This window comes from Pseudonaja textilis, chromosome 3 (assembly GCF_049901715.1).
Source record: "Pseudonaja textilis isolate UNSWEBS1 chromosome 3, rPseTex1.2, whole genome shotgun sequence".
Taxonomy (NCBI): Eukaryota; Metazoa; Chordata; class Lepidosauria; order Squamata; family Elapidae; genus Pseudonaja; species Pseudonaja textilis.
The window spans coordinates 128336478-128360658 of record NC_141992.1 but is presented as its reverse complement, the minus strand read 5'-3'; the positions used below and the strand labels follow the sequence as shown (position 1 = coordinate 128360658).

At 38.0% G+C, this 24181-nt stretch overlaps 2 protein-coding genes across 4 annotated transcripts in view; one reads left to right on the top strand and one right to left on the bottom strand.

Annotated features, from left to right (window-relative positions):
- Nucleotides 1-2719: 2719 nt before the first annotated feature.
- On the bottom strand, nt 2720-19765 carry C3H5orf22 (chromosome 3 C5orf22 homolog). The gene is made up of 9 exons (XM_026701064.2): nt 19191-19765; nt 17317-17462; nt 15077-15226; nt 11629-12088; nt 8641-8703; nt 7915-8036; nt 6955-7021; nt 5318-5457; nt 2720-3446 (listed from the first exon to the last, which is right to left on the bottom strand). The coding sequence occupies exons 1-9, from the start codon at nt 19302-19304 to the stop codon at nt 3290-3292; spliced, it is 1419 nt and encodes a 472-aa protein (XP_026556849.2). The 5' UTR covers nt 19305-19765; the 3' UTR covers nt 2720-3289.
- The window catches only part of DROSHA (drosha ribonuclease III), a 122552-nt gene continuing 118052 nt past the window's right edge, over nt 19682-24181 (top strand). The window contains exons 1-2 of one of the 3 annotated variants that reach the window (XM_087930749.1): nt 19682-19846; nt 21552-22412. In XM_087930749.1, the coding sequence (XP_087786875.1) occupies nt 19725-19846; nt 21552-22412 (983 nt within the window). In that variant the 5' untranslated portion in view covers nt 19682-19724. Of the gene's footprint in view, nt 19884-21551; nt 22419-24181 lie in introns of all 3 variants that reach the window. The other 2 variants (XM_087930748.1, XM_087930750.1) reach the window with 2 other exon arrangements.

Here is a 24181-nt window from a genome sequence, read left to right as displayed (position 1 = left end):
CCCATCCTTCAAACAATGTCCTCTAATGGGTGGAAAAAGGACTTGCCTTCTCTGTTGTGACATATGACCTCTGGAAGTCTCTCCTGCAAGGTTTGATTGCTCTGACTCTGGCGGATCATTAAAAAAGTCTTGAAGACTGGATTATTTCTCCAAGATTTGGGATGAGTGGTTTTCCTTGCGTAAACATATACTATCGGGCCTTGTCCTTTTCTGTGTTTTTTTTAATCAGGCCATCTTATGCTGGACTCTTGACTGATCATTTTTATCAGAAGCCACCCAGAGTTGATTGAGTTAGGCAGCTTGGTAAATCTGATTTTACAAAATAAATACATAAAATGCTATGTAGCTGTTTCACTTTGTTATTTCTAAATATGAGTTGTTTTCAAAGTGTTACAAAAAGAAATCAAAGGAGATTTATATCGCTATATTAGATTCACAGTTGAAAGTTAGAAAATTGGCTCAGGATGGTGACCATTTTCAAATTATCATCTCTCACTATCCACACTCGCTTTTTTTTCCAGCTTCCCTTTACAGGTTTTTGTCATCTAATTTCAGTCTTAGACTTCTGGGTTAATCGACATATACTGCCAGTCAGGTCCCAAACAAATCCTATTTTACAACTCCCCAGAAGGCAAGAAAGCTAACAGATTAACTGAGAAGGCTGCAATATAAGAGTGATGAATTGCACTTGCCATGGTGGGACCATTTGTACACCATGGTGTACATTTGATCAATAATAATAGAAAATAAATGGTGTTTGCACAGTATGCGAAAATGCTGTAAGTATAAGCCCTTCTCATTTTTATTATAAACTCTAATATATTAATTTTAAATAGTAAAGCATTTGTAAAAGAACACCTCACACATAAAGAAACTTATTGTTTCCTAAGAAAGGAGGAATCAATGAATTCTGTGTAAACTACACCACCTACTGAAAGGATACAAAAATTGCTGTTAACAATTCTACAAAACTGAATTGGATTTGTTTTAATTCTTCTATAAATCTTAGTCTCATAGATGAAGTGGCCTCCCGCTAGAGCCAATCGAGACTTTTTATCAGTGAAAGGCCAAAATCTGCGGGTGGTTGGTTATTATGGAATGTGTGAATGACTTTGGGAAAGAGGAGTGGAGATGGTGCCTAAGAAACAATCAGACACTAGGCAGGAACTCTCAGTGACCTAACGGTCAGAGAAATAAACTTAGAAAGGACCTGCCTTAATGAATCGAGCAGTTAAAAAATGGCCTGAGGAAAGTTTGTGCCTTCAGGCTTACATGATTCTGTTAACTTACTGTCACAATAAAGCAGAAGTAGTTCATCTAATCCTGTTTCTGGTCTGGTTTACCTGGAAGGCCTGACAGTTGCATATCTAATAGGATCAAGGTTGTTGTAGACAAAGGCCATAATTGGTTCCCTACCAGCAAGCAATTGTAGGATAAGAGAGATCATTTCTGTCAACATCCTATGCTAAACTCTCAGCAGTTGTTCTGAATCAGGCCCAGGAACATCAGTTTCCCACTTCTAGTATAGGAGAGAACTTATAGAAAGATCTACTTTGAACATCAATATATGAACTGATCCTGAAGGGAAAAGCAGACATACTTCAGCAGAGTACTCCATAACAAGGAACTAAACTTCTCAAATTGGGTTTATAATTCCATTTGGCTTCTGGTTTGCAAATCAGAGGTCTGCTTCACCTCCAGTGCCTGTCAATGAGGTCCATGAAAGAGAACGTGCTTTATTTGCAGAGTGGTTCAAATGTACTAGAATTTTGAACAGACTGCTGAGAAAATTCTCACTATCAGAAACTTTAAACAGCTATTAGAGCTTTTTAGCACAACTGAGCTAAGTAATATCCACCAGATTTTTTTTTAAATTAAAGTGTATGGAATAGTAATTTTAGCAGAAGGTGACAGTCTGGCTCGATTTTTCTCTAGTAACAATATTTCGCTTAAATAGTAAATTATAAGGTTTGTTGATGCTGATTCAACACAAATTACTATAGACGTTAGCAGAGCACTCCTGTGGGACTAAACAAGAGGTCTTCATGGTCTCAGACAAGGATAGGAATACTTATAACTACAAGCCTAATTAGATCCATTGCTCTTTAATTCTCAAAAATAGTACCTCCTTACCCGTGATCTCCTCACACTTGCTCTAGAAGACGGAGACATCTTATAGAGCAGATTTTGAAAGCACAAAAGAAGAAAAAGCCAGAGGGAAATTAAATCATAACACTTGGATGTATCTTCTGCCTTTGTTTCATTTGTACTTTGAAAGTTCTGGTTGAATATGGTATTTAGTCTTCTGGCCTTACCCAACGACTATTCCCTAAGACTGTTCTACCTGTTTCTAAGGTGGTAGAATACGGTTCCTGGCTTACCACATGCACAACTAAATCATGGCTTTAAATTCTGTACCATTTCATTCAGAAGTCACACATGACTGTAATGGGAGTTGGGCAGCCTATCAATTTAATAAATTATTATTATTAATCTTAAGTTCTCTCTTTTTAATACAACAATTTTGCGAATCATTAACCTAAGATTTGTAAGACAATGGGTGATAATACTAGGACTCTCACTGCCATCCCACATAGCATACTTCAGAAGTAAAAAAGAAAGAAAGAAGTACATACAGTATTTGAAAATGCATTAGAGGGTTCTGGACCTGAAAACCTCCATTTCAAGTTTGCAATGCCAATTTCAGGTGCAAGACAACCATTTCCAGTGTCAGACATTCCAAAAGCTTGGAACCATTGTATTTCAAGTGCAAAATATCCTGTTTTGATACAAAATGCTTTCAAAGCTCTTGAGGCAATCTCGCTTCGCATTTGGAGCAGGCATGCTTCACCCTCAGAATGGATACTTCCAACTTGAAATGGTTTCAGTTTGAACGTGTGGTTTTTTTTTACATTCCTAAAACATTGTTTTAATATCTGACAGACTTTTTTTTAGGTTTCTAGTATGGCAACCAGATACAAACAGAAGGAAAATCAATCTTCTCTGCCAGCTTTTCCATATCCAAATTTCTGTGTCATCTTCTTAAGCAAAGGAATATAGGGAAAAAATAATCTACACAGCAATAGCAGAAAAACAATTCAATTTTTTAAAAAAGAGAAATGGGTTGGGATCACAAGTATCATCATTAAGTGCTATGTACCCAATTCAGCTTCACAAAATACTTCTTTAAGAATACAACTCCACAGAAAGCCAAACACAATACTTTTATAGTATCAGAGTCTCTCTCTCTCTTTGTTTTTTTAACATCCATAGACTGCAGTCAGGTTGATTATGCTGTAGATGAACCTTCTGTTCTGATAGGACACACATTTTCCAAGTACTCCAAATGAATATCCAGGGTGCCGTATACCAAATGCAGTACATTCAAGACTTTCTCTTGTATGAATTCAACTTGCTCTGCAGGACAGTAGTCATCCAAGCTGGATCTGAGAACACCGACATTTAAGACTTTTAAGTTTATTTCAAAAGAGCATTATTTCCTGCTGATCTTCAAAGATACAGTTTCATCCTTATTTCCCCCCCACTTCATTTTGCACTACCAGTTTTTTAATCCCCCACAGAGCTTAGCCTGAAATGATTAAAAAAACCAACCACCAGCACCCACCCTCTATCCCATTGATCGTCTCAATGGGGAAGCTCAGACAAGTTTTCAAAGAATCTCAGGATGTCCTGGTCTAAAATGGAAGTGCCAGCTGTTTCTGTTTCCTGAAACATATAACTGGTTAGCTGGAGCTCCAGAGATTTCAGCCAAGCAGCTTATTGGGGTAGAAGTGACATCTTAGCAGCTTACTAGAAATAGGGGAAAATAATGAAATACTTCAAAGAATTGCTATCATCTTCTTTCATTGCCAAAATAGCATTTTAAATGACAGGCTCGTTGGTTATTTGTCTGGCTGTACTATGCTTAAATCACAGTACTTCGTTTCCACATCGCTGGAGACTATGCAAGCGTTTCTCAGCCAGACATTACTCAAGAATTGACAGACGGAAGCATTAATAATCAGACAATGCGGGTAGCATAGCTCAGCAATCAGTAGTTGAGCAGAAAACTACAAGGAGGAAAACTAGCTTTCAAATGAAATCCATTGACGGCATCTCCTACATGCTTATTTGAGCATCTACCATTAATGCTCATTTTTAACCTGAACATTTTATTCGTCTCCATTTGCTAATTTTGAAATGCTACCTGGAATCATTGGTGAACCTTAAGAAACATACGCATTTAGATGTGATTTTTTTCTCCCGTTCTATAAATACCTTTCCTTTTTCTCTATTAAAAATGTCTTTCCCTTTTCTCTAAGAAAAGAACATATTATGGAACCTACAAGTACTAACTATATCTCATTAAAAGTGCTTGATTTCTGACTAGCTTTATTTAGAAGTAACGGAAATGCTATTTCTTCTCCTTCCTTTGCATCTGCAACATCTACACCTTTTGAACCACTAAGTTCATAATACATTAAATCAGGATTAAACCACATTGCACTAAATCAGAATACTGAATTAACTATAGTGGTAACTACAGCTACAACTGTAAGCATCACTCAAAAGCCAAAGCAAAGGGAATTAAGGCTAGGCGTCAAATATGAACTAGGCTACTAAGCCTGGAGAAGCATTTTGGGTGAGGCATGTTCAGCCTATCAAGCTGCACTGAAGATACACTCACAATTAAACTTACCAGAAATTAGAAAAAAGCCATGGAAAAGTATTTCAAAATGCAATTTGGGTGAGATTATTATATGCACAGAGATGGAATGATTTTGACAGTACACACTCTGGAAGAATGATTGGTGAAATTGACAGAGATGGATAAATGAACTTTCTTGACTGGATTAAAAAAAAAGCTATCTATATTTGTTGGTGATGAGAAACCTCCTGTGGACTTTTTGTATAAAATCATGAACTTGTAATTTATTGTTTTAATGATTAGATAGGATAGATTATAGAAAAAAAAGAGTATTGTGATGCAACTTTAGAGAGAGAGGTTAAAATGTGTTCGTATTTCTAACTGCTATGAGAAACCATTTCTTGGAACAATTTATTTTCTTTCTTTCTTTCTTTCTTTCTTTCTTTCTTTCTTTCTTTCTTTCTTTCTTTCTTTCTTTCTTTCTTTCCTTCCTTCCTTCCTTCCTTCCTTCCTTCCTTCCTTCCTTCCTTCCTTCCTTCCTTCCTTCCAACTTTCTTTTTCTTGTATTTTCTACTTTCTACATTAGTTTGTATTAGTTTTTAAATCTCCTTTTTTAAAGGTTTTAACAAAAAATTATAAAATTATAAAAGTTTAAAACATTAAACTTACCGGGCTATGGTCACAAGGGTTGGTTTCGGTAAGCTTCCCAAGATATGTTGTATCGACTGTACAAAACTCTCTATTTCTTCTTCAGTGCTGACATGATGAGGTATTTCTGAGTAATCACATGTAAGGCCAGCCTGATGAACCTGAGAAATGAATAAGATATATTTGCTTTGCTCAATAATTCCCTCTCCAAGCAAATTAAAAAGCAAATTCAGTATAGGTGGTAAGAGAAAATCCTTAAAAGACATTGAAACACTTTCCTAATTACATTGTCAGGTGATGATATTAGATCCATCTTTTCATTCCTGACTTTCTCTAGGATTTAAAACCTGATCTCCCAAGGATCTCCAGCCAGGATGATCAGAAATGTTATAGTTTACATATAGTTTACTTTATTGATTAGCCCTTGGGGCATATGAAAGTGCAGAGTTCCAAACACAAATTCTTACTAAAATCTGATATAAACAATTTAAAATGGAATTGGAATAAAATACAATAATTTAATATATAAATAAAATATGGTAAAATTATATTCCGGTATCACCCCTACAATCTACCCCAATCAGTTCCACATATGCCAATCTCAACCGAACCATTTTAATTAAGTACTGTGCTGTGTTAAATGTCATTAGAAATGTTGATGTTGCATCTGCGGAATGCCAATTTGGACACAACTGGAGAATGCTAATTTGGTCAAAAATACTTGACATATTTCAATATAAGGACTAAAATTATGTAAATTAGATATATTTAAATGTTATAATCCATGTTTATAGTGTACCTCGATGGAAAAGAACTTGGTCCTTTCCCCCTTACATTCCTCCTTTCAAATTCAGGGGAAAAGTTGTATCAGATCTCAGAACAAATAGTTCTGCTTTGAATGACACATTGGAATATCCCAAGATTACTTGGTTTCAAATAAAGGAAGCACACAAAGTTTAGGGTGCCTTGTGCTCTGACAAAACAGAGCAATACAGGTAGTCCTTGGCTTACAACAGTTCATTTAGCAACTATGTGAAGTTACGGCAGTGAAAAAAAGTGACATGACTATTTTTCACACTTAAGACCATCACCATGGTCATGTGATCAAAATTCAGATGCCTGGCAACTGGCTCATATTTATAACAGGGTCGTTTGATCAACTTTTGCAATCTTCTGTTAAAAGCAAAGTTAGTGGGGATGCCAGATTCATTTAACAGAAACATGGGGCTCAATTGTGGTCATAAGTCAAGTTCTACCTGCAATAATCAAAAAGGTAGATTAAAAAAACAGAAATAAAGATAAAACAAGCAAAAGAAAACCAAACCAAAAACAGTCCTGAACCAATTCTTACTGTGCTTGCTTTAAAAATGGTTTGCTTGAGAAATAAGTATTTGCCAAAATTAAGCCAATTTTAGACCTTGGTTTATGAATTTGAGTTCATTCAAATGAAACATAACTGTTTCAAAACTGCAGATTTGAAGAGCAACATTAAATTATGGTTGACTTAATCTCCACTTCTAATCTTAGAGCTGAATGAATGCAAGGGAAGAGAGATAGCTAATCTTGTTGTGATAAGCACAGATTTGCAACCAATGTGGATCAATATCTACATGATAGTATTATGGTCTGGAAATAATAAAAAAAAAGAATAGGCTTACCATCTCATAATCTGGAGTTCCCATTCGATCTTTCAAATTACGCACCAGTTGAACCAGAGGTTTCATTCTACATCGAATTAAAATATAAATTGTGCAATTAATATAAAGAGGATTTAGACACAAACTAAGAAAGCTGGAGAAACTATGATATACAATATACTTCGTTCTACAAATTGTATGGCTTTCTATTTTTAAAGTTTTACTACATTAAAGTGACAACTGCAGAATTCTTCCAGAAAAAAAAAAGATCTTGACATCATCAGGATGAAGCACCATTCTCTTTTAAGATATCATATAATAACAAGTTCCTTCGAAAATATAGCTAGGTCTGATTTATTCATAAATATGGACAAATTGTATAGCCTAGCATCAGTATTTAAGTATAATTTCTACTACAAAAGAAATGTATTTTTGAGGAAGTTTGGGCTTTTGGTGTTGTTGGTGATATCTGTCCTATTTCTACCTAAAAAACTGCTTTGTGCTTGTAACAGTCCTGGTAATCAGTCACTTTAAAAACATTCAGGTAAATATTTTCTGCTTCACAGATTCTTTGAATAGGCTGTAATCCTTGACAGACTTATCTGTGCATACTTAATTTCTCTCTTTCGTTATTTATACCTTGTTATTGTGAGAACTATTGTGGAAACTATCATGGCAGTAAGCCTGGCTCAAAGAAGGAACAGAGATTAAATATGGAAATTACTAATATTTTCAAAGATTCATTGTGATATAAACAGATTTTGATGCATGATAGTAGACTTGATATGAAAAAAAAGTTTTGTATGGAGTTATAACAAATTCTAACAAAAAATCATCAAGCGTGAAGGTGTTTTCCCTCCAAAAATAACGGAGTTCAAGACAAATTATGCCTTTCAATGTCTGTATACTCCCCAGCCTTATCTCTTTAAAAGTCTAGTTCACGGTAGCCTTGGTGTCAAGAACAGAGTTCAATTACAATACCCAGGATTTGCAGCCCATCTTTTCAGATTTTCTTCAGTGTCGTCATCACATAAATCAGCAAAAGCTGCTTCTAGATCTTCCAGCTGGTGTGTGCGGTTCTCTACGCAGTCGACCAACTCTTCCTTCAAATATAAAAGCAGAAAGCACTAAGCAACTGTATGAAGCCAGAAGGCCACCTATGTAGCTGTTGTACATACGGGAACTGTATAATCCTTCTGAATTTTTTTCTTTCTTTCTCCAACTGTTTAATCCCTTTGTTTTGAGGTGGAGTCGGGGCAATTGAATGGAACTGAACATTTACTGGCCAGACGCCTTTCCTGATGCCTAAGCGGTGTTCATAGCACATATTTCCTCTTTTTGCCCATTACGATATCTGCTGCTGCCTAGGATTGAATTCTCAACCTTCCAAGTGTTTTCCCCTCTAGACCACTATGCCACTCCAAAATCCTTCTGAATCAACTCCCCAAAATCTGCTTTGAGGCGAATATGGGACTAGTGGCCATTCATTAAAACAGTGATGTCTTGTGATTACTGGCTGCTTTAAGGAAGTAGAAATAGATTCTAAGCGTGTTCCAGAGCACATTCTGAGAATCAAATGGAAAGCACCAACTTTCTTTGTTCCCCATTCTCATCACTTCTCTTCCAAACATCTTACATTCTCCTTGAGATAAGCAATTTTGACATACCACCTCCACCATTCTCTACCGAGAATCACAAACATCCTACCTCTGATAAATTGCTTTTAGGCTTCTTAAAACTGTACAATTCTTGTAAGAGTTTGTATTCTTCCTGTATAAATAAATAAATGAAAAAGGTTATTCATAGCACACTGCAAGGTATATGCCATTAATAAAAACACCATTTATAGTCCTAACTTGACTTATAGGAAATTGCCCGCTACTCCCTGCAAAAAAACAAAAATGCACCATCAAATGTATTTTTTAGACATTTTCTCTATTTTCTGTGTCAAAACTAAACTGCATAAGATCAGTTATTCTGGATTTTTCCATATACAGAGACTTAAAAATTTCCACATAGAATTCCAGTTCCATTTTAAAATTTGCTTTATCCAGCTGAATCCAGCAGATTTTTATTATTTTGAATGCTTTTAAGTTGCTTCAGTCATATGACTCTAAGCAGCATATAGCAGTATCTTTGAGAAGTGCCGGTAAAATCCCACAGCAAACAGTACAATAGCGGTAACAATAGAAAAAAACTATCCACCATTCTTATATCTGGTGGGAGGAGAGGATGTGTTAAAAATGCTCACTTCTGAATATCCTATCCTTGTGGGTAGCAAGAACTCTCTACAAGTATCTTAGATAGGAAGATACTTAGCCAGTCTGATAACCGGCACCTTGAATTATACCATAGCTACCGCATATTTAATGGGAAGACTGCTAACCTAGTTACAAAAGGTATCTTTGTTAAATAATCGACTGAAATCATAAGCCACAGAAGCAAACTCCTCTCCGTAAAACTAATTTAATGAGTCATGGTAGCGCGGTGGTTAGAATGCAGTATTGTAGATTAACTCTGATGACTGCCAGCAGTTCAATCCTGACTGGCTCAAAGTTGATTCAGCCTTCCATCTTTCCAAGATTGGTAAAATGAAGACCAGGATTGTTGGGGGCAATATGCTGACTCAGTAAACCACTTAAAGAGTGCTGTAAAGCACTGTGAAGCGGTAAGTGCTACTGCTATTAATCCTTTTCTAATGCCAGTGTTACATTGATGTCCCAGTTCATATAGCCTTATATGTACATCAGTGACCCAGGCAAAGGCAACTGGATTCAAGGTTTCTATCTACCTGCCAACTATCATGTCTGAACTATTGGGTGAGAAATCATTGCTACTGCACATTAAGGGAAAAGACAGAAGGATAGAGTGGCAGCAGTGACTTACTCCCAGGCAGTTTAGTACAAGGACCAGACAGATATTCAAATGAACAACTGGGCAGCACTATGTCACGTGCCCTAAAAACAGATTCCTATTCAGGTAGCAGCAATAATCTGGATTATTGGCTGAGCCCAAATCCATGCCTCTTTTTCTTCTGACAATCCATCAAACATGACTGCCCAAAAGGAGATTGGCCCTCTTGATCAGGATAATAGCCATAGCAATAGCACTTAAGACTTGTATACAGCTCCATAAGGAGAAGCCATGCTGGAACCATGGTCCTGGTTGCTGGTGGTGGTGGTGGTCTGATGGACATTCAGCCTACTACACTTAGTGGCAATCAAATTTCTAATATTCACAACAGCAAAGAAAGTTTACAACAAAGGCCCCGGCAATGGTAATGTTTTCTTCTGAATCAAGAACAGCAGATTTTCTTTTAATACTCAAAATTCTGGAAGGCAGTTCAGATTCTGCTCAATGGATTTTGAAGACAGAGAATTTCACATACTCCCAATAGTCAGAGGAGCTATGCTTGGGATCCAGACTGTAGGATAGTTATACACTAACTGCAAGTAACAAGCTGAAGTCTTCAAATGAATGCTGGGTTTATTATTACTATACAATCGTTAGAGATGTCAAGAGGCTTGACTCGACCTCAGGATTTATCAAAAGATAACAACAGCAAAAAAGAGGGAATCCCTTCAAAGTCAAAAGGAATAGCTAGAAACAACCATAAAAGGGCCAAGGACAGGGGTGGGTTTCTACTGGTTCTGTCCACCTCTGTAGTACCAGTAGCTCTGAAGAGCAGCAGACACAGAACCGGTTCTATGTCTGCTGATGTTTTTGCCCACCTGCCCACCCGGGCTCTTTACCTGATCTTTATTTCCTGATTTTTCAACTTCAGCTGCTGAACGAGGCACAGCTGCAGTTACAAAAACAAGAAAAGAGGGCTGTTTCAAAGGCTGCTTCTCGGCATGCAGCGTGCTAATGACGATTAACAGGCACGCGGCTCACAGCGGGCAGGGAAGCTCGTAAATCTTGAACCAGTAGTTAACCCTGTCGTATCCCACCCCTGGCCAAGGATAGTTGGTGGATACACACTGGCTCTTGGCAGTAGTAGTATGGAATGAAATAAGCCTAGGACGCTGGTATCCTAAAAGCTTCCATACTGCAACAGTCTTGTGGCAATTTTCGGTCCTAAGGTATTTAAATAGTCATGCAATTTCTTTAAAAAAAACCCCACTTGATTGAAAAAAACATATCCAATTTCGAACATTCCTAGTTTGAATTTTAACTACATGTCAGTAAACTCATCAAAGGGGAAAATGACCGAGCTGTTGGGAACGTGTTTGAAAGAAGGTGTAGATTGTTTCGCATTCTGCTATTTTAACTGCATTTTTAGTATATTATTTGTTTCCATTCTTTCACTGCTACTTGTTTTGCTGTTTTGCTTTTAACACTGCATTTGGGTATTGGTATTTGGGCAAATACTCTGAGTAGGAAAAGCAGTATCAAAGATTATGAACTAAATGTCAGACTAAGAAGGGAGGGGGAAATTAGAACTAAGGAGACATTTCCTGGCAGTTAGAGCGATTCATCAGTGGACCAACTTGCCTCCAAAAGTTGTGAATGCTCCAACACTGGAAGTTTTTAAAAAGATGTTGGAGAACCATTTGTCTGAAGTGGTGTAGGGTTTCCTGCCTAGAAAGGGGGTTGGACTAGAAGACCTCCAAGGTCCCTTCCAACTCTTGTTATTCTGTTCTAAATATCTTTTGAAATAGATCACCAAGTTTGGTGTTGCAGCTGGATAGTTACCTGTGTGTATATTTCTTTGAAAGGATTCTTAACTGAAAAGAAGTCCAAGTCAATATCTAAAACATAAGCAGTGCCCTTCTTCAGCACTTGAAGAATGTCCCGGACAAGTTCTGTCATTTGACACTGGTGTTTTCCCGTGGAACCAGATGTAGAGGGAGCCCGGGAATTGCTTGGCTTCTCATGCCCGGAGGTACTCTTTCCAAAGCCATCAGAGAGTCCAACTGTGCAACAGTGGGTTGGGTCAGCAGAGTCTTTGGATGAAGAAGAGTCATCCCCTGTGTCATCCACACTTAATTTGCACTTCTTAGCAGAACATGGAGCTTGGTTGTCTTCCCAATCACCGGAAGCTGTGGAGGGATTCACGAGGGACACATTCAGATATAATGATTTTTTGTTCTCCAGCTGATCCGCGGGAACATAGAGACCATCAGAAAGGAAGTAAGCATCTGTGCTTGTCACCCTGGGAATAATAAATGTTGGTTGTTCTTGTTAGTTTATTTCTATCAATGTTTAAAAAAAGGGACGGACAACTCATGGCTGGATACGCCTTTGCTCCTCCCTCAAGTAAAATTATTGTGTAGTTTCCCCCCCTCAAAACATAAAGAAATGAATGAGGTAACTCTCTGCAAGATTGCTATAACATTTTATGCAACCACAAAACATGAAAAAAAGTTTGGCTCTACTCACAATTAGTGTATTGTTATTATAAACCTATGGCTCTCAGAGGTTGTATTTGTAAAAAGCCTTCCTAACTATGCTATATACAGATAATCCTTGATTTATGACCATAATGGGAGCCTGCCCATTATGGTAGTAAGTCATGACATTCAGGCAAAAAATATTTTTGAGCAATAGTATTTTTTTTAAAAAAATTACTACTTTATCCTATTTGGAGGTTCCCTTAAAATCTGGATGAAATTTCATCCACTTGTATAATCATATATAGACAAATTACAACAAAAAATTAAGGATTTAGAAACTCAATTACAGAGTACCCCAAAGGATTCAAAATTGCAAAATCAGATAATAATAATTAAACATAAATTGAATTTAATTGAACAAGAGAGAATGATTATAAATTTGAATACAACTAGACAAACTTATTTTGAGCATGCTAATAAGCCAGGGAGATGGCTATCATATAGATTGAAAAAAGGAAAGAAAAGAGATTGATATACCAGCTAATAGATGGAAAGGGGGATATACAACAGGAGATAGAACAGAAAAAAGAAATTGCCCATAAGTATTTTGAAGAGTTATATAAAAAGGAAGAAGTTAACGAAGATAGAATAAGAAACTATTTAGATGAAGTGAAGGATAAAGCAACTGGGGAAGAAATGGAAGAATTATTAAACAAAGACATTACTTGGTTTGAATTTAAATCAGCAATAGAGAACCAGGAAAACAATAATCCCCGGGGCCAGATGGGATTCCAGGGGAGCTGTACAAGGCAATAGCAGAACAAATAGGACCTCTTATGGTGGAAGTTTTTAATGACATCTTATTGGCAGCCAGGATGCTGGACTCATGGAGGGGGGCATTGATTTCGCTGATCCTGAAGGAGGATTCGGATCCCCGATATATATATAATTATAGGCCGATTTCACTGTTAAATACTGATTACAAAATATTCACTTCTATTATTGCAAGTAGACTAAAAAGAATGTTAAATGAGCATAGATATGAAGATCAAAATGGATTTCTCCCAACCAGACAAATCAGGAACAACTTAAGAATAGTGCTAGATATCTTAGAATTTTACGAAGCCCACCCCGAAAAACAAATTCCACTTATGTTTTTAGATGCAGAGAAGGCAATTTTTAATCCAAAAAAAATATAATATGAGTTTAGGCACAAAATTTGAAAATATTATAACAACCATTTATGATACACAACAGGCTAATATTATAATAAATGGGGAATATACCCGCCCAATAAAAATAGAAAAGGAGTTAGATAGGGCTGCCCACGCTCACCCCTGCTCTTCATATTATCATTAGAATTCGCATTACTAATGCGAATTAGACAGAACCCAGACATAAAAGGATTAAAGCTTAAGAAAGAAGAATAGAAGAATATAAGTTGCGGACAATATGACTTTTTTTCATTGAGGAACCAATAAAAAGAGGACAAAAATTGATGAATGAATCAGAACAATTTGGAGCAGTAGCAGGACTTGAAATTAATAGGAAGAAAACAAAATTAATGACTAAAAAAATTTAACAGAAAAACAGAAAATAGAACTAGAAGAAGTTATGGGAATACAAGTGATAAAGAAAGTTAAATACTTAGGAATATTGTTGACAGCACATTGGCAGAAAATTAGAAATTGGCTGGAAGAAATGACAAGAGAACAGATAGAATTCAAACCAGAGTCCTTTCTGTTAGGGATTTTTGATGAACAAATATCAAAAAAAGTGAAATATATAATAATACACATTTTGACAGCGGCCAGATTGGCTTTTGCACAATGTTGGAAGCAGCCTCATGTTCCATCAGAGGAGATGATCATTCAAAAAATTTCAGTTGTACAGAAACGGACAAATTAACTTTGGCATTAAAAAATAAAGACACTTCAATATACTACAACAGCTGGAACTGCTGGTACAAATGGATAGACCAAAGATAGACTTCACATTAAAAGACAAAAGAGGATAGGATAAATCCATAGTAGTGATACACAGATATATGTAAAGATTAGGTGTGTGTATATGGCATAAAACAGGGATAAAAAAGAGGTCTTACAAGATGAGTAAGTATTGAAGATGAGAATGTTTTTAATTGTTTTCTATTTTTTTCTTTCTATTTTCTTCTCCCTTTCTTCTTTTTCTCTCTTTCATTTATGTATGTGTTGTTGGTTTGTTTTAATTGTAAAATCAATAAAATTTATTTTTTTTAAAAAGAAGTAACATATTAAATATGAGTGTGTTGTTATTTTCATGGGGTCTGCATATTGTTCTGGAAATATTTTACGCTGTAATCTCTTGGCCAAATCGAGTTGATTTTTTGAACTTGATCTTTCTCCATCTTCTCCTGTTACATCAGGTTTAGGTCTCATTCAGACAGCCATTTTGCTGTCCACTGAGCCCGTTTACATAATTTTTAATATTCCACAGGGTTGGAAAGACTAAAAGCAGCACAGGAGAAAAAGACCTTGATAAACTACCAAGATACCAAAATAGAATAAACTGTGGATGGATGAAGAATGTTTTGGATTGCAGTTGCTCTAATCCTGAGTTTGGGTCTTATTCATGGCTATTAGGATACTGAATAACCCATTCACACATTCTGAAGTTTATTTGGGACTCTTGTGTGAAAGAGATGAGGGATAGATAAACCTAATAAGTAATAAAATAACCTACACTAACTCAGATATGCATGCAAGCACCCACCCACAAACACATTCTAAAACAAACTCTTGAAATGCTTCAAGAAACACATTCCCTACCTTATTGTAGTAGTAGAGGTATCTTTGCCCACCCAAAAATGATGAGTTCCTTCCTCTATTTGCTGAGCCCAAGCTGGATGTAGCCATATTACTTGTGAAAAATGACCAGCATAAACAGCAGGCATAATCCAGTTTTCAATGCTTAGTTCACTGTAAAAGAACAAAGGATAAATATGGGCTGAAATGTCTTAGAAACCTGGGTAGAGGTGACATTTTTAAAAAAACCAAACAGTATTGGCAACATACTTGCCCATACGAAAATAAACCCGGCTAAGAAATATTAGAATGCTTTTGTTAGATACAAAATCGGTACTGTTCAAAGATACTTTTTAAAACTGAGAAAAAGCATACAAGTAGTCCTTAAATTATAAAAAATCATTTGCTCTTTCTATTTAGTATGATAGACTTGCAGGGCCAGCACAATGTGCAATATGTCTACACTGGTGCAGTATAATATAATATAATGTTAAGCATATATATGTGTATAAGATTGTGTGTCTGTTAGTATGATCCACTGGGTTAGGATTTTCTTTCTTTCACTGTGAGTTATTGAGATGTATTTATGTTGGGGAGGAGTACATTAAGGAAGGCTCATCCAATCTCACTGTACACTTGTTGTGCATTGATAATAAAGATTTGAATTGAACTGAATTGGTGACTATTCAAAGTTACAACAGACCCCAAAAAGTACTTATGACTTGAAGTTTTAACCCTAACTTTAACCCTGCTTAATGATCAGCATGACTTACAACACTTAATAGTATATATACATTATTATACCATATGTGTCTGTCTGTCTGTCTCTCTCTCTCTCTGTCTATCTATCTATCTATCTATCTATCTATCTATCTATCTGTCTGTCTATCTATCTATCTATCTATCTATCTAAATAAAAAAAACTGGAAAATGGTAGTAATATTTTTTTATTTATAGCCTTAGTGTGCAGAAACCATTTGGTTCATCCAATACATTGCTAACTTTATTGGGTTTTCCTCCAATACATAAATAATGAAACATGTACAGAGCACATGAATCTGGTTTTCTCATTGACTTTGCTTTTCAGATTGCAAAAGGTGATCACATGACCCTGGGACATTGCAACCATCATAAATAGGAACCAGTAGCCAAGCATTGGAATTTTGATCATGTGACAATGAGGATGCTGGAAAGCTTGTAAGTGTGAAAAACGGTCATAAGTCACTTTTTTTCCAGTGCCATTGTAACTTTGAAAGGTCACTAAACGAACTGCTGTATGTCAAGGACTACCATTTTACGGCAGGATCCTACCATGAAATGTTGCATTCTGGATGTTCCTATTCATCATTCTATATATGTGTAGACATATCGTAGGTAGTGTATGCTAAATACTGCATGCAAATGGTTTGCTCTTCAGCTCCCTGCAGTGCAATCTTTCTATGAAGCATTTTTATAATTCTGGAAACCTCACAGTTCTTTGAGAATTCTGATATACTTAGCATGTAAAATTACAGGACCTGTAGCAAAAACATTGCAGTGTTCAGTGCTCCTGTCTATTCTTCAGTTGTTAGGTTCCAAAGCATTCATTTCTACTTATTACATTATCAATCGTCATTCTGTGGTCCACCCTCATTTCATTATGGGGCTTCCTTCTTAAATGATGTACAAACTTCATCACGTTTATGGAGATTCTCAGTCATCCAAGGCATAGCTGTCCCAAAGGTGTTTTTTTTTTCAAGAGGCAACTAGACTTCCTTGTTTTTCTTTGAAGAGGTTTCGCTTCTCATCCAAGAAGCTTCTTCTGAGCTGAAGAAGCTTCTTGGATGAGAAGCGAAACCTCTTTAAAGAAAAACAAGGAAGTCCAGTTGCCTCTTGAAAAAAAAAAAACCCTTTGGGACCACATCATGTTGTTCTACATAAAGCAACAGAACTGACTTCTCAGAAATAAAGGGCAGGATGGCTAGTATTGTACCAAGTCTTAGGTAAGTAGAATTCTTAGTATGAACTTTGGACGCCCCCGTCTGGCCATTTATGTAAAAGACATAAAACAAAATCATAAAGCTTAAAGAACGTAAACGTTTCGCCCCGATTACTTCATTATTTGATTATGTAATGTGAGCTGAATAGGTTTTTTTTTAATCACATGTCTGTGTAATTTCAATGCATTCCAAGAACAAGGCACACAAAAAAAACACATTTAGCTAACAATTCTAGATGCACTTAAGCTAAAATTCTACCCAGTCAACACCACTGAATCATCGTACCTAAACAGAGCTTCTTTGTCGAACACAGTATCTGCAGGCATGTCCACTGGAATAAGGAGATCTGGGTGGGAGTCCAAATGAACAAAGCTGATGTTGCTAACAGGAAGGTGCTTCGAGCCAATAGCTCGGTAAATGAAGGGAAGAACCTGGAATGACAGCATTGCAGGTGTTTTAGTGCAAGGAAATCTATGGATAAACTTTATTATTCATCAGGTTGGCCAAAAATGTCATCAGAAAGAGGGATAGGGATGCCTGGAAATAATTGACTTCATCCCAATTATGCTGTCCTGGCCAGGCTATGGGAATTGGATAGTTATTTAGGAATTATGAGCTGTCCCCTTAAGGGAATGCATCATGGTAAATGTAGTTAAAGGTATCCTGGGAATTGTAGTTCATGTCACGTGGCCACATCTGTAATCCTGATTGGTCAATAATTTGACACTGGAGGGGTTGGGGGAGTTTTCCTCACTATTGCTTGAATTCTCTAACTCAGGGCAGCTGCTTTCTATCACTACGAGATGGGTTAGGAGATAACCATCTTTTACCTACAAGACAGATATACAAAGAATTGGTCATTAAAGAAGAACTTTGTCACAAATGTGAGTTATGAGGATACCTGATGAACTAATAAATGTACTTCGTTATGGACATCTTGTTGAGTTTATCTATCTGCATCTGCACACCTTACAAATCCACCACTGTGCAGAAGACAGAAAAGTAAAAGATGGTTATCTCCTAACCCATCTTGTAGAGATAGAAAGCAGCTGCCATGAGTTAGAGAATTCAGGCAAAAGTGAGGAAAACTCCCCCAACCCCTCCAGGGTCAAATTAGTGGCCAATCAGATGTGGCCACGTGACATGAACTACATTTCCCAGGATACCTTTAACTACATTTCCCATGATGCATTCCCTTAAGGGGACAGCTCATAATTCCTAAGTAATTATTCAATTCACATAGACTGGCTGGGACAGCACACCAATCATCTTAGCAGCTAAGTTCTTATGTCCTGTTATATAACTCAAGATCAGTAAAACTCACTCTTAAGTAATACTACAGTCCTAAGTACCAAGTACCCTGAATTGACTAAAAGATACTCAGGCTCTTATCGAGTTTAACTGCTATTCATGAAATAAAGATGGCCTAAAAATTACTTATAGAGGCACCGCAGTGAAGAAAAAACGGGGCTGCCACCTGTAAAGTTAAAACTGTGTTTCAGAACAATGTCAAAGCACAAAAGTGCAAGGATATTCCTCTTCAACTCCAACTAGGTTAAAAGAAAATCTCAATGTTCCAGATCGTTGCTAAAAGTGAACTCTACAGGGAAAAAAAACCCAGACTTTCCTAGTGAAAGCCTGATCACTTTATAAAATATTTTGGGAAAGGAAAGTGACCATAGATTTCCCTAACACACTGGTTTACACCCATTACAAGTCAGCAAACCTGGTTTCCAAGATTAATTAATAATAATATATTGTTAATATAAATAAATAAAAAGGAAAAGGTTAACAAAAGTGTGACAGTTTTGAAGCCACGGTGGGGTAATTTCAGTGTAAGGAGAATTCAGTGTAAGGAGTGAGGGGGGGATGCTATGTTAAAATTGGTACGTTTTCATTCTTGGACTGGGGACCAGATAAGGGCAACCTTGTGGGGGGGGAGGGGCTAAGAGAGAAGACTTCTGATCAAAGCATCTTTGCGTATGGCAAAGTGCAAGCGGTCACACAAAGTATTGAGGTTTTCAACTTCAAATTGCCAACTACACTCAACAACAATCGGTCCCGCGACTTCTTTGAAGCTGCTCCCCGAATTTTCACAACGCATCGCGCATTAGCGAAGTGCCGACGAAACCATCTGCCGGCCGGCTTTTAAAACTTACATCGTGATGATCTTCCACCACCCAAACCGGCAACTTCGGGTAGGTGCGGAGGGAGCTGCCCCCGCTGCTCTCGTGTCCAACGCTCTGCTCCTCCCCGCCGCCGCCGCTACTCATTTTGATCAGCTTTGAGGTCACACAGAACGCTCGGGACACATCGAAGGTTCTAAAAGAGAACGCCCGAGATCTTCAGCGCGGGAGGGGCATCGAATGCTGAGAAACGCTACGTTCTACGTTCTAAGCCCGGAATCCCAACCCTGGTCGTGTTCCAAAGAGAACGAAGGGTAGGGTGGGGGTGGGGGACGCGTCTAGACGTGACACACTTAGGCATGTTGGGAAAGGAAAGGAGGCGGGAGCGTGAGCATGATGAGATTATTCCATTTTTTAGGACAAGGAATCTTGGCTGCCAGGACTCTCCAAAATATTCTAGTGTCATTCATCACTAACTCGTTCATCATAAGTTTCCCTGGTTCTTTTCTCCTTTGTTAGAAAAAAGAAAAGAAACATTTTCCCTCCCCGAGCTTCCGTTTGGACACCATGCACAGAGCTCCTCCTTCCAAGTGTTTTCTTCCGGTGTCAGGGTTTTTCCGCGCACGTTTGCTCTGTCTTTGCCGGTACCTAAGTTCTGCGTTGTGGCATGTCAAAAGGAATGTTTCCAGGTAAACTAAAAGTTGCACGGGACTCTTTGATAGGGAGGTAATGGCTCTACGACGCTAAGTAGGACTTGGGTGATTTTTCTGTCGTCTTTGTTTCGGTGGAAGAGGTGATGTCTGACGTTTGAGAACGCAGCTATTTTTGCCCTTGTTTAAAAGCCGTGCACGATGTTGGAAATACATAGTGCGAGAAATGGCTTCGCTGATATTGAACACTTGGAATTTCCCATTTGCAACTTGCTTATCGTATTCCCCTCCCCGATTTAAAACCGGAAGCACGCATGTTTTTCTTTTGAAAAGGTGGAGGTCTTTAAAGAGCAAACCCTGCGTAAGACAGAGCCATCAAATGTATAATCTCTTTGGACGTTAAAGCTAAAAACTGTCGGTCATAGTATCCTAGAGTTACCAAACGGTAATCGAAGATATACATAACCTAAACAAATGGTGAACAAGATTTTTTTTTAAATTAAAGCTAATAAGTGTAATATAATTTAGAATGCAGACTTATGCATGCTCAGTCAGAAACAAATTGCAAAAAGAGAAGCAGGATTTATTTCCAAGCTAATATTTTTAAGGTTTTAGATTGCAAAATCTAAAAGTGTCCCTTATGAATTAATAGTTACATTTGGTAGTGGTTGAGTCTTTTCTTAAGAACCTGCAGGAAGATATTACTGAAAATGCTGGAAATGCCATTTGAAAGATTATATGATTTTATGATTTGTAGATTTGTGAAAGGGACATGGTGGCTCAGTGGCTAAGACACTGAGTTTGTCGATCAGAAAGGTCTGTGGTTCGAATCCCTAGCACCGGGTAACGGAGTGAGCTCCTGTCACTTGTCCCAGCTTCTGCCAACCTAGCAGTTCGAAAGCATGTAAAAAATGCAAGTAGAAAAATAGGAACAACTTTGGTGGGAAAGTAACAGCATTCTGTGTGCCTTTGGCATTTAGTCATGCCAGCCACATGACCATGGAGACGTCTTCGGACAGCGCTGGCTCTTTGGCTTTGATGAGCACCGCCCCCTAGAGCCGGAAATGGCTAGCATGTATGTGCGAGGGGAACCTTCACCTTTATGTAGATTTGTAAGCACCAAAGCGCATAGGTGAGTAGCAGATATGCAGCTTCAAACATGCAGTGAATACAGGTATGAATAATGGTGCTTATGTTCAGAATAATCACCTACCTATTTCAAAATAAATATACATAATTAATAATAATAATATCAATAGCACTAGCACTTAGACTTATCTACCGCTTCACAGTGCTTTACAGCCCCCTCTAAGCAGTTTACAGAGTCAGCCTGTTGCCCCCAAGAATCTGAGTCTTCATTTTACTGTCCTGGGAAGGATGGAACACTGAGTCAACTTTGAGTTGGCCAGGTTTGAACTGCTGGCAGTCGGCAGAATTAGCCTGTAATACTTCATTGTAATCACTGTGCCATCACAGCTCAATAATAATATTAGATGATATTATCTAAATATTTTTTAAGTTCTCAGAGAGAGTGATTTTGTAGTTTAATTTTTCACCAAAACATTGAGTAGTGACTTTCACATTACGCAAACAAATGTATAGTGAAATCAATGGGCACTATTAAAATATTGCAGCATGGGCTCCTTTTCACGGCCTGCTGCTAAGGTGCCTAGCTCTTCCCTATCTTAACTCAAAGAAATGTGACAAAATTGTTTTCTCCTGCCTCCCCTTCTTCTCTTTCTAGCTGGGTAATGTCTTTTCATTCCGGGCGTGGGTGCCCCCGAGGCCGAGGAGGAGCTACTGTCCGAGCTTCGTCGCAAACCTTTCGCCCCCAAAACTTGAGGCAGCTACATCCTCAGCAGTCTTCAATCCAGTATCAGTATGATCAGCAACCTGCTACCACCTCCCTCTATGCGAGCCCTCCAACTCCAAACTATGTCCCTCCTAGGCCGGATTTTGTCCCGTATCCCCCACCAATCCCCCCTTCGCCTCAAAGTTCAATCGCCCAATGTCCGCCCCGACCTCCTTTTTCAGGCCCTCAAATGAGGCAGACTTTCCCACTTCCTCCTTGTTTTCCCCCAGCTCCTCCCCCTGTCCCAAATCCTGGTAACCCTCCCGTTCTAGCCAATGCAACTGGTCAAAACACCTTCCCATACATGATGCCACCTCCATCCCTATCACATCCCATGCCTCCACCAGTAATGACTCAACAGGTAAATTACCAGCCCACATATTCTCCAGGCTACTCCCAGCAGACCTTTTCGCCTCCTAACTATAATAACTACCAACACAGTGCAAACTCTTATCAAAGCAACAGTGGTAGCGCTAATAGCAGCGGTAGCACCAGCAGTAACTTCCGGCATCCAAGTGAATACCTGGTGGAAAAATCTCAGACTGACCGGAGGTCTCCGGAGAGGAGCAAATATTATGACGAACACCGCCACAGGGACCACGGACACGGACATGGGGACAGGCATCGGTCCACTAATCACGGGGACCGGCGGGATCGAGGGAGGAGCCCAGATCGCCGGCGGGCAGAAAATAGCCGTCACAGATCGGATTATGTCAGAGGAAGAACCCCACCTCGCCATCGGAGTTATGAATGGTACAGGTAATCTGGATTATCCATGGTGCTATTCTTCTCAGCTCTTCTGTCTTATTTTTTATTGGCACTGAGGTCACACATGGTAGTTCTGCTAGTTGTGGGAAACTGCAGGTGGCCTTCGACTGACAGCAGTTCATTTAGTGACTGTTCAAAAGTTACAATGGTACTGGACAAAAGTAACTTACGACCACTTTTCACACTTACGACTCTTGCAGGTGACCAGTTGATCAAAATTCAGGCACTTGGCAAGTGACTCATATTTATTCTGGGGTCTTGTGATCACCTTTGGTGTCCTCCTGCCAAGCAAAATCAACAACTGTGACAAGGAAGGTTGTAAAAGTCACTTAACAAATGTGTTTAGCAACAGAAATTTTGAGCTCCACTGTGGTTGTAAGTCAAGGACTACCTGTAGTCCATACTTTGCAGTTTACAGAAGAATGACTTCCTATTTGTTGCTTCTTTTTGAACCTCACAGATATCTGGGTACACACAAGTTTGCATTCATTGGCGGGTAACACTTGTTTGACAATATTGACAGATTTCTAAACGTAATACTAACTTGAATGATCAGCGGAAGTATACAGAAAAATTGAATAATAGAGTTGGAAGGGACCTTGGATGTTTTGTGGTCCAATACTCTGCCCGTGCAGGAAACCTTGTACCATTTCAGGTAAATCGTTGTCCAATCTCTTCTTTAAAACGTGTAGTGTTGGAGCACTCACAACAGCCAATCTTACTCAATATCCAGACTCTGAGGAGAATGAAACGCAGAAATTGAAGAGCTCTCTGATTTAATGCCTGTTGGTTTTGCTAAGTTATAGCTCTAGATAAAGTTATGTGATCGCTGTTGCACTGGTTAAATGTGTAGTTACTAAATCACTTATTTCAGTCGAATACTTAATGTAGAACTGATAAACTTTCTGCATGATATCAGCCAAATATACTTTTTTTGCATGAACATTGATTGTTTATATCTGAAGTACCCAAGACCCAAACTAGAAATTCAAACAAAGGAATAGTGTAGTACATGTTGTAATGTTTTAAAAAGAGGGGATTGAAGAAAACAAAACTTTCTATTCTGTTTTTCTTCTTGTAGCTTTATCATTATCATTAACTTCTAGAGGCAAGACGTTCCACTGCTTCATTGCTCTGTCAGGAAATTTCTCCTTAGTTTTAGGCTGGTTCCCTGCTTGATTAATTTCCATCCATTGCTTCTTGTCTTGCCTTCAGGTGCTTTGGCGAATAGGTTGATCCGTTCTTCAATACAAAAATAAAATAAACAAATAAAACTACTATCCATAACAAAGAGAAAAGAAAGGCAACATAAGCCCATTTAGTTAGACGTCTAAGCTATTACCAACATCTCTAACACTTTTGCAGTTGTCAAAATACTCTTAAGTAAGCATCTTCTCTTTAAATTCAGGTGCAGCTCTTTCGCTGTTAATTGTTCACTGCCTCTCCAATAGCTATTTTTCTTGACTTTGTTTCCTTAGTGATTCAAAGGCAGAATATCCCAGAAATTCAGAACTGAGGAATAAGGAGTAAAGATGCTTAGGAACATTCAGTCCAGAGGGTTCGTGTTCAGTTCATATCACCATGTCTCCTTGTCATCCTGTTTTATTTGTAGTTCCAGATTCTCAGAAGTTTTAAGATTCATTGTGTTCATCCAGGTCTAGCTTTCCTTCTGTCATAGTAAACAAAGGTTTTTGAAGCGTTCCCTTCTCTTACTCGCCCTTCGTTGTGCTGTTTTAGTGTATACTAGTTCCTGA

What these genes read in the sequence shown, in the direction of transcription:
- C3H5orf22 (XM_026701064.2), bottom strand. Translation starts at nt 19,304, where the DNA reads ATGAGTAGCGGCGGCGGCGGGGAGGAGCAGAGCGTTGGACACGAGAGC. An exon ending in GACAAAGAAGCTCTGTTTAG is followed by an intron (nt 15,227 to 17,316) that starts GTACGATGATTC and finishes GTTCTTTTACAG; the next exon opens with TGAACTAAGCATTGAAAACT. An exon ending in GAACTCCAGATTATGAGATG is followed by an intron (nt 5,458 to 6,954) that starts GTAAGCCTATTC and finishes TTCATTTCTCAG; the next exon opens with GTTCATCAGGCTGGCCTTAC.